Consider the following 11,258-nt stretch of genomic DNA (forward strand, 5'->3'; position numbering starts at 1 on the left):
GTATATATAAATATATTTATATATTTTTTAAAAAATCTGAATCCTGTACAGGGCGTTCGTCGATTTTAAACGAAAGTTTGCCATTAAGTTACCAACCAGTCGTTTGAAAATTTCTTTATTTGAATAACATTTGAATACACATATCATTAAGTGATAAGCCAACATTTACATTTCTATTGTCTGTCTGTAACTCTGTAAAATACCTTTTAGCAAGTAATTAACAAAGTGTAAAAATATGTATCACGTCGTTTACGAACGAATACATTTGACAAAGGCCGTTCTAGATAGAAACGATTGTACTAAATTACTTTTAAATCAAGTTAATTGAGTCAATTAACCGGTTAATGGCATAACGTCCACTACTTATCTGCATGTTTGCGGTTTTGTAATTCGACATAAAAAGTTAATTTAAACGAAATTTGAAATCTGCTTTGTAAGCCTGAAAGCAGTTTTAAAACGTTACGGCGCTTTGCAATTTCTTTTTGATTTTCTGCGAATAAAATTTTTTCGTATGGTCCAGAAATAGTTTTTGAATGTTTTTGTTGAATGACCTTGGAGAGAATGCGTGACGTCACTACATTAAGCACATAGCACACGTTGCGAACGCTGCAATTGATGAAAGTTGTTCACTGTTAGCGGAATTATCGATAAACAGATAAATCTATACGTAATGTTCAGAAAAATTAAATGGTCAATAAGAAAAGTCGTTCACATGTGCTTCTTAGGGTTGTCGTATTTGTTTGCTAGGGCCTCGTCGGGACGTTGTAGAACAAAATGCATAAAAATACTCAATTTTATGATAAATACTATTATTCTTTATTTTAGAATAAAACTACTTGGATGACTATGCTTTTCAGAAGATTGTAAGCTTTTCAATAATTGTTCGTACCCTTTAACATATGTGTAATTCATGTTATAATTAATTTGATACTGTAAAATCGTCTGGGACAGGCGATTTCATTCGTCAGTCCTCTGGGCTGACATTCGACATTAACGAAAAGCTCTATCTACTGAGACATTGTGGACAGGGATTACAAACAAATAGTAGCATAATTTAAAGAGTTGGGATTTTCTTTTAGAATTTTCATTTGCTTTAAAAACGTAAGAAGTTGTTTTATAAAATGCTATTACCCTGTCTCCTCTTCAAATTTTGAAATTAAAATCGCTGCTTCAGGTGTAGGATTTTCATTTCTAATTTTCTTTATTTCCATCTCGATTTGCAAGTCAATATATTTGGCAGATTTTATTTGCATTGCAGTTTTAATAAGATCGTTTAAGTGTGTTGTTGGGACAGACAGCTCAATAAAGGAGACGGTTGCAATACAGCAGGATGGATCGTAATACTATGATTTATAGCAGGACCGTAGATGAGAACAATTGTAGGCATTTTTGGGCGTTTCGTAGGCGTATATGAAATTTACTTTTTTGCACTTTTAGCATAATTGTAACATATGTACAAAAATAAATATGCCTTTTCGATAAACAAGACAATTGTGACGTCACGTTACTAAAAGGCCATCCTGAGCGGTTCGAGAATTTATAGATTTCCAAAGTAATTTTTAACGAAAAGTTGATGGGAAAATTATTTTTTTGCAGCGATATACGATTCTTTTCAGAGATTAATATGTATGTAATGAAAAAAAAAAACACTGATTTTTGATATCATGCCCATGTATCAGCAGCGCTATTAAGCAAACAAATTTCAGAAGAAAATGCTCTTGCACGTTTGTAGTAGGTACCTACAGGTATATATTGAACTTATTTTTCCACTTTGGACTTTCGGACTTTGATTTCAATCTCGTAAACACAGATTTATTTTTAATATCCAAACCGGTTTCGTATTTTAGCAATTTCCTGGCGCTGTACCATTTAAAAGTAAAATGAACGCAATTTTTTCAGTCCAACCAAACTTATGATTCCTTGCAATCAATTAAATTACATATTATTATTAATCTTCGAAAATTAAGAAAGAAAAAATATTTTTTCAATAAATTCGAAGTATCAGGAATATTATGTATTCTTTAACATGTTTTATTTCTATTTTGGACGAAGAATGCCTTGTTGATATGAATGTTAGGTGGGAATGTAAATGACGTGTAATTTACATATATGAAAGAAATAGTACTTATGTTATATAATTGAAATTCATACGAAATGCATAACTTACCTTATCCTTAAATTTTCTTATCGTTGGTTTCACATTAGGCTCAATTTCATTCGTTCCTTTGATATCGTTGAGTGTGCAGACAGCAAATAGTAATGTTTGTAACAACTGTAACAAAAACAACAATATAGTATTTACACTCTTGTTATGTTTATGTCAAATGCAGGGTTGGCTTTATTCTACTTTTAATATACGTTACTTTTATTAGATACCGACTAATTTCTGGAAAATATGAAATTAATAACAAGTAGGTCTTCATCAAAATGAATTGGTAGATTAGATATGAGAAATAAAGATTATGAAGTTCCCATCTTAGATGTTGGATTGGCGACTCTTCCTACGGAAGTTGAAGATTGTTATGACAATCCACATTCAGCATCCAAGATGGAAGGACTTCTTTAAAAGTTCGCCACTCGAAACGTTAGGATTCAACAATAAAAAAAAAAAACTATTGGATGTTTCATTCCTATCAGCCAATAATGCTGGTGGGCGGGCAGTCCCTCCGAACTACGCCGGAAGGTAGAGCGGAAGACTCCCTTCAGCCTCCTTTCAGGAATTGTGGGAATGGGTGGCTGGTAGTTCAGGTGAGAAAGATGAGACGGACGAAATGAAGACTGAAGAGAATGAAAGATTATCTGTGGAATATTACTGCCCCAGCATTTGTCGAAGTCATCCACGGAAACCACAGAAAAATTCGAACCTTGGACCCGGATTCGAAGCAGTGTTCTTCCGAATGTTAACCGGCAGGAAGCAACTACAACCGACGACGCCTTTATAGAACCGAATCAGAACAGCAACAGTCCACCAATTGGCGAAAGCCTTTACCAAGTTGTCAAAGATTGAACTAAAGTTCGGACAGTAGAACAGACATAATGATAAGAGAGATCGAAATCGAATAATAGTAAGGTAACAGTGGTTAGAGGTTGTTTAGGTACGCAAAAGATCAGGGTCGGCTTTATAACTGCCGGTTTAAGATTATATCTTTAAATAAGAGTCTTTATTTTCTTAAATTCCTAAGAAACTTTCTTTAAAGTCCGATACTGCTTGTCTGCATCTCTTGCTGATCATCATCATCATAAGGTCGTCAGTCCTAAGACTGGTTGGACACGTACCTCCACTCTTTCCTATCCTGAGCTAAACTTCGCATTTCCCTAAAATTAGAACAGCCCACTTCCTTAACTACTTGCGAACAGTAATCTAATCTAGGTCTACCTCTATCCCTCTTGACTCCTGTTTATGCCTCTAATATGTCTCTGACTAGACCTAGAAGATGTCCTACCAATCTATCTCGCCTATTTTTATTGAATTCCATAGAATACCTCTTCATTTCTAACCTTCTCTACCCACGTTATCCTCATCATCCGCCTATAACACCACATTTCGAACGCTTCTAACCTTTTCTTTTCCGCCGCGCCCACTGTCCTTGTTTCGCACCCGTACAACACTCTAAACATACACCTTTAGCAATCTTTTTCGAATTTTTAAATTAACCGTTCGCGAGCATAGAAGTGACTTCTTTTTATTGAAGGCGACACGACCCTGCGCTATCCTCTGCTTTAGATCCCTACTACTCCTTCCATCCTGACTTCCTAGGTAATCCTAGGCATCTCTTTCTGTTACACATTAATTGGTGTAATGTTATTCCTTTTTTTTTATTAGTGTCCGCTGCAATTTCCACCTGACATCTCCTTTCTATGTTTATTATATTCCCTACAACGCCTGTCGTGTGTAAAAGTAGGCGTTCTCACAGTAACTGCTCTAGTCTAATTAATATGTTGAAAGAATAATGTAAATGCTACAGTTTTATTACGGACTATGGCAATGTTGAACGTTCCAACTATATTTCAGAAATAATACTAATTTTAGCTAATTTTTCGGATGTAGGGTATCTATGTACACTTCAAATACATATCCAGAAATTTGGGTCAACAATTACACACAACATTAACAAAATAATTTTCTAGACAGTTCTGCACGCGATTCTTACGGGAAATAATATTAAAAATTGTTTGAAATGCAGGACGTCCGGGAAATTCTGGACAATTAGGCAATAACCTAATAACCCATATGTAGAAGTGGTTTTACTAAATATCTATGCTTATTGTAATAAAAATTAATAAAACAATGAGGAAACAAGCAAAATCTAAAACGATTACCAAAAATTAAACTGTAGTACCTAGATCCCTAGCACCGCCTTCAAAAAAATTAGCCCTAAAGAACATTTGACGACTATTGAGAAAATGATCTTTGCTTTACTTAAACAATAACACCAGCATAGAAAGTGTCAGATTACTTTATCTCATCATCAAGTCGATATAATGCAATACATTTTAGGATGGTGCTGTTCCATTTTTTCAATTTTGATTGTTTTTATGTCGCTTTTGGGCATCTTCATTCTGTTAGCTACAAGCAGAAACAACCAAAATCGATAAAATGAAACGAAAAAACAACTGGACATCATCAAGAGCAATGAATTTGGACGTAGCATATCACATAATGTCAACATGTTATGCCTTTATTGTTAGCCAAAAAATACTGCTAAAGACAATATTGTTCGTAATTGTTTTTGCTTGTATGTTTTTACCAAAACCTTTTATTAATAATAAATCAGTTAACTGGAGACGTGATCAATTATGACCTTAACGGAACAACATAAAAAAATATGCTGAAAATATAAAATGCCAAGTTGCAGTACAACTGTCGTTGAGAAATTGTTAGATAAGTAGTTTTCTTTTTTGCTTTCGAATTTTGTCGTAACATGTGCTAGTTGGAATTCAACCCCTATCTACTAGAGGTCATAGTTATCATACATTATTTAAAAGTACCTATTCTCAAGGTGTGGCATATTAATTTTGAACAATAATTAGTTTTCCAAAAAATACTCCCACAGACACTCCTTTTTTAATATCCATAACTTACTTAGATACTTACTGTACATAATTTGATAATCGGTAATAATAAATTCCTGATGGTAAATTTATTTGGGGAACGTATTCATAATTTGTAATTTGTACTAACAATTTTAAGAAAAAGTTTTTATATTCATTGCACATGAACAATANCAACTGTAACAAAAACAACAATATAGTATTTACACTCTTGTTATGTTTATGTCAAATGCAGGGTTGGCTTTATTCTACTTTTAATATACGTTACTTTTATTAGATACCGACTAATTTCTGGAAAATATGAAATTAATAACAAGTAGGTCTTCATCAAAATGAATTGGTAGATTAGATATGAGAAATAAAGATTATGAAGTTCCCATCTTAGATGTTGGATTGGCGACTCTTCCTACGGAAGTTGAAGATTGTTATGACAATCCACATTCAGCATCCAAGATGGAAGGACTTCTTTAAAAGTTCGCCACTCGAAACGTTAGGATTCAACAATAAAAAAAAAAAACTATTGGATGTTTCATTCCTATCAGCCAATAATGCTGGTGGGCGGGCAGTCCCTCCGAACTACGCCGGAAGGTAGAGCGGAAGACTCCCTTCAGCCTCCTTTCAGGAATTGTGGGAATGGGTGGCTGGTAGTTCAGGTGAGAAAGATGAGACGGACGAAATGAAGACTGAAGAGAATGAAAGATTATCTGTGGAATATTACTGCCCCAGCATTTGTCGAAGTCATCCACGGAAACCACAGAAAAATTCGAACCTTGGACCCGGATTCGAAGCAGTGTTCTTCCGAATGTTAACCGGCAGGAAGCAACTACAACCGACGACGCCTTTATAGAACCGAATCAGAACAGCAACAGTCCACCAATTGGCGAAAGCCTTTACCAAGTTGTCAAAGATTGAACTAAAGTTCGGACAGTAGAACAGACATAATGATAAGAGAGATCGAAATCGAATAATAGTAAGGTAACAGTGGTTAGAGGTTGTTTAGGTACGCAAAAGATCAGGGTCGGCTTTATAACTGCCGGTTTAAGATTATATCTTTAAATAAGAGTCTTTATTTTCTTAAATTCCTAAGAAACTTTCTTTAAAGTCCGATACTGCTTGTCTGCATCTCTTGCTGATCATCATCATCATAAGGTCGTCAGTCCTAAGACTGGTTGGACACGTACCTCCACTCTTTCCTATCCTGAGCTAAACTTCGCATTTCCCTAAAATTAGAACAGCCCACTTCCTTAACTACTTGCGAACAGTAATCTAATCTAGGTCTACCTCTATCCCTCTTGACTCCTGTTTATGCCTCTAATATGTCTCTGACTAGACCTAGAAGATGTCCTACCAATCTATCTCGCCTATTTTTATTGAATTCCATAGAATACCTCTTCATTTCTAACCTTCTCTACCCACGTTATCCTCATCATCCGCCTATAACACCACATTTCGAACGCTTCTAACCTTTTCTTTTCCGCCGCGCCCACTGTCCTTGTTTCGCACCCGTACAACACTCTAAACATACACCTTTAGCAATCTTTTTCGAATTTTTAAATTAACCGTTCGCGAGCATAGAAGTGACTTCTTTTTATTGAAGGCGACACGACCCTGCGCTATCCTCTGCTTTAGATCCCTACTACTCCTTCCATCCTGACTTCCTAGGTAATCCTAGGCATCTCTTTCTGTTACACATTAATTGGTGTAATGTTATTCCTTTTTTTTTATTAGTGTCCGCTGCAATTTCCACCTGACATCTCCTTTCTATGTTTATTATATTCCCTACAACGCCTGTCGTGTGTAAAAGTAGGCGTTCTCACAGTAACTGCTCTAGTCTAATTAATATGTTGAAAGAATAATGTAAATGCTACAGTTTTATTACGGACTATGGCAATGTTGAACGTTCCAACTATATTTCAGAAATAATACTAATTTTAGCTAATTTTTCGGATGTAGGGTATCTATGTACACTTCAAATACATATCCAGAAATTTGGGTCAACAATTACACACAACATTAACAAAATAATTTTCTAGACAGTTCTGCACGCGATTCTTACGGGAAATAATATTAAAAATTGTTTGAAATGCAGGACGTCCGGGAAATTCTGGACAATTAGGCAATAACCTAATAACCCATATGTAGAAGTGGTTTTACTAAATATCTATGCTTATTGTAATAAAAATTAATAAAACAATGAGGAAACAAGCAAAATCTAAAACGATTACCAAAAATTAAACTGTAGTACCTAGATCCCTAGCACCGCCTTCAAAAAAATTAGCCCTAAAGAACATTTGACGACTATTGAGAAAATGATCTTTGCTTTACTTAAACAATAACACCAGCATAGAAAGTGTCAGATTACTTTATCTCATCATCAAGTCGATATAATGCAATACATTTTAGGATGGTGCTGTTCCATTTTTTCAATTTTGATTGTTTTTATGTCGCTTTTGGGCATCTTCATTCTGTTAGCTACAAGCAGAAACAACCAAAATCGATAAAATGAAACGAAAAAACAACTGGACATCATCAAGAGCAATGAATTTGGACGTAGCATATCACATAATGTCAACATGTTATGCCTTTATTGTTAGCCAAAAAATACTGCTAAAGACAATATTGTTCGTAATTGTTTTTGCTTGTATGTTTTTACCAAAACCTTTTATTAATAATAAATCAGTTAACTGGAGACGTGATCAATTATGACCTTAACGGAACAACATAAAAAAATATGCTGAAAATATAAAATGCCAAGTTGCAGTACAACTGTCGTTGAGAAATTGTTAGATAAGTAGTTTTCTTTTTTGCTTTCGAATTTTGTCGTAACATGTGCTAGTTGGAATTCAACCCCTATCTACTAGAGGTCATAGTTATCATACATTATTTAAAAGTACCTATTCTCAAGGTGTGGCATATTAATTTTGAACAATAATTAGTTTTCCAAAAAATACTCCCACAGACACTCCTTTTTTAATATCCATAACTTACTTAGATACTTACTGTACATAATTTGATAATCGGTAATAATAAATTCCTGATGGTAAATTTATTTGGGGAACGTATTCATAATTTGTAATTTGTACTAACAATTTTAAGAAAAAGTTTTTATATTCATTGCACATGAACAATATTACAAAATAATGATAGTAGTAATTTTAGATATAGACATTAATAAAGGAATAATTAATACGTTGAGAAAGGTTAGTGTTTCAAGGCTACTAAATCGTGAAACCGGATGTGAAAGTGGAAAATTCAGACTAACCGCATCCCAAAACGTCAAAAATTTGAGTTTTCCTCCGTACGCAGAGCCCATTGGATGAACTTGAACGGGCACATTGACAAACATCCAGTCATAAAAACATCCAAATCCAAAATGCACGAATGCTAAAAAATGCAGCACCGTTCGTACCGATGCCATTGTAACACTTATCACATTACAGTCTCGCTATACTGACGGACTATCATATAATCACAGCATAAAACACTTCACATTTTCCAAGTGAACTTTGGACAGACATCGATTCCGTGTAGGGGACCGCGTTTTATTTCTGTAATGGGAATATCTACACCATCTATTCTCGACTTGTTTTTACATACTTTGGCTATTGTACACCAGATAGCACTAATATTATACAATATACATGGTTCATAAATGGATTTACAAGATAATCCTTGAAGGATCAAGGATATTCTTCGAACTCCTAAATTAATTTGAGAATTTTCCGAGGTAGTTCGATTATTCACATAACCTCGCACTTATCTTAAATGATACTCAATTGGGATCATCAGACATATACACATATATATATATATATACAAACGCTTATCACTATTATGTATTTTATTTTGTATCCACGTAATTCCTGCCTGATAAGAATGTGATTATCACGAGTTACGATAGAACGAAAATGACGCTAAAAAGATAATGCCTTACCATGTTCCAAATCGTTAAATATATGAGTCTTCCCTTGAAAAATATCTGAGGGGTTACTTCTTTATCCCTTTTTATTTCCACGTACATCTGATCATACCAGAGGGCGTAAATATAGTTGCACAAGGCAACGAAGTGGAAAACACCTCTCAACATTAGAAAATTTGTAACTACTTGCAACTATCGAAGCTGTTCACGCTTGTAATAGTTATCGATCGGCCAATGCGCGATATTTACTTTAGAAATTTTCAGTTAACACGTTTTATATTGAGTTCGTGTGTAAAAAAATACTGCTTACTATTATCGAAAACCGCAAAATACAAATAGGTACTACTTATCGGCAGTGAACCTATTTTAATAGAGGAGAGTAGTATTATGTTATGTATCTCTCTACCGATGAGTACAGTATACAATACACAGTACACAATTATGAATTTAATGCATTAGGTTTTAGACATTTGGACCTTGACATCGCGTGACTCTTCTATCATTGGCTATATCATGATTAAAAGAAGATGCGTTTATTTCACAGTTCAGTGGCGTTTCTCGCGCCCGTTCCGGGAAATTTCAGGGCAGCGTTTTGGCTGCAAGTTTGAGAATTTTTTTATTTTGTATTTTATTTAAAATACTTTTCCAAACGTATTTTCTATTTGTAAAATGCAAAATACATTTTTGCCGTTAAAAGTGTTGTTAGTATCAGCGATCAAACATATAAAATGATCAATGAAAGTTGCTCACATTGGCTATTGAAGGTATTAGAACCTTAATAAGGAGACAAAAATACATTCCATGAATGCCTTCTAATTCTTTAACTGAAGAGAGACCAAAAAATTGTAAACGTGGAAATGGATAATCTATAATATTGGATCGATATTGTTATCTCGGTTCAGTTTCATGGTCCATGGAATTTCTAAATTGATATCAGCACCTGTCAAATCACCGCTTATCGTACCTTTAGGAAGGAACTACGAAATTCTATGAATTACGACAAAACAGCCCGCAAAACAATACTGAATTGATATACACCAGCTATGTCAAACTGAAAACTACGAGAGATTGTGGTGTGCTAATAAACCGTATAATCCAAAATTCTTAGAAAACGATTTGAAAAACTTCACTTATTAGATGAACAAAAGCTAAAGAACCTATGGATTCCATTTCTTTCCCTTATTACAATATGTAAAAGATCAGAAACAAAATGGGGTTGTAAGTATTTTGATATAAAATGATTGATGTTGATTTTACATCAATAAAATTATTTGCAACTCTATTTTGGTTCTGATCTTTCACTGTAAACAAACTATTTAGGCATCAGTGTCTTTTTTCCAATTAAAACGGGTGACAAAGGGTAAATAGGGAAGTATATAGAAGAATTATTTGTTCTAAAATTGAAGAAACTATAACATAAAGATATTATAAAAAAACTATATCTCAGTCACTTGGAAAATACGTATTTTGCATTTACTATTTAAAATACAAACGGGAAATCTATTTTGTATTTTACTTTTGAAATAACAAATCAAAAAAGCATTTGCATTTTGTATTTAAGTACTTTTAAAAAACTATTTTGCATATCTCTGTCCATTCCATCCATTTTGTTACTCAGTCAGAAAATAATTAATGTCTGGCGGCTCTGGGATTTTAGACTATTAATATCTGATAGTTTTTTTAATGTAATAATTCTTTTTATCAAAGTAGTGGTGGCCTTTTCTGGTACGATTTCATCCAATGGACATGAATCTTCACAGGATTTAACTAATTTCACACATTCTATTTCAGTTAATAACGATTGTGTTTTCCTGATTCAATATAAGGCAAATGGTTCAAATAAAACTGTAACTAATCATTTGTACCTTTGAATCTCTCACGTTTGAAATGGTGCAAACAATGGGAAATATGTATTGTATATTAAACTTAAATAACTTTTTATTAATTTTGCACTGTATCACACAAAAGTTTTCCAGAAGTTTTAGAGAAAATAGGAAGAAATACAAATAGATAAAACATAAGAACAATTTGAAACTAAAATACAGTTTAACGATAACCGATGTTTCTGATGTACGAGGGTGGATTGATAAGTTTCCGGCCTGACCAAGAAAAACAAGGTTTTTAAAAATTTTTTTTTTTTATTTCTCAACATAATCTCCTCCAAGGCTGATACATTTCTCATAGCGGTGTTCCAGTCTATTAATGCCATCTCTATAGACTGATTCGTCAAGCTCCTCAAAATAACCATTTACAGCTTCGATTACTTCTTCATTGTCCGCAAATCTCT

At 33.8% G+C, this 11,258-nt stretch overlaps 1 protein-coding gene across 3 annotated transcripts in view; it reads right to left on the bottom strand.

Annotated features, from left to right (window-relative positions):
• LOC108738867 (androgen-induced gene 1 protein-like) overlaps positions 1 to 11,258 on the bottom strand; it is a 20,447-nt gene that overhangs the window by 2,975 nt on the left and 6,214 nt on the right. The window contains exons 1-2 of one of the 3 annotated variants that reach the window (XM_018472481.2): positions 8,987 to 9,390; positions 2,168 to 2,272 (exon numbers count right to left, since the gene is read on the bottom strand). In XM_018472481.2, the coding sequence (XP_018327983.1) occupies positions 2,168 to 2,272; positions 8,987 to 9,139 (258 nt within the window). In that variant the 5' untranslated portion in view covers positions 9,140 to 9,390. Of the gene's footprint in view, positions 1 to 2,167; positions 2,273 to 8,314; positions 8,753 to 8,986; positions 9,391 to 11,258 lie in introns of those variants that run through there. The other 2 variants (XM_018472480.2, XM_018472479.2) reach the window with 2 other exon arrangements.

The sequence above is a fragment of the Agrilus planipennis genome, unplaced genomic scaffold (assembly GCF_000699045.2).
Source record: "Agrilus planipennis isolate EAB-ADULT unplaced genomic scaffold, Apla_2.0 scaffold213, whole genome shotgun sequence".
In the NCBI taxonomy this organism is placed as follows: Eukaryota; Metazoa; Arthropoda; class Insecta; order Coleoptera; family Buprestidae; genus Agrilus; species Agrilus planipennis.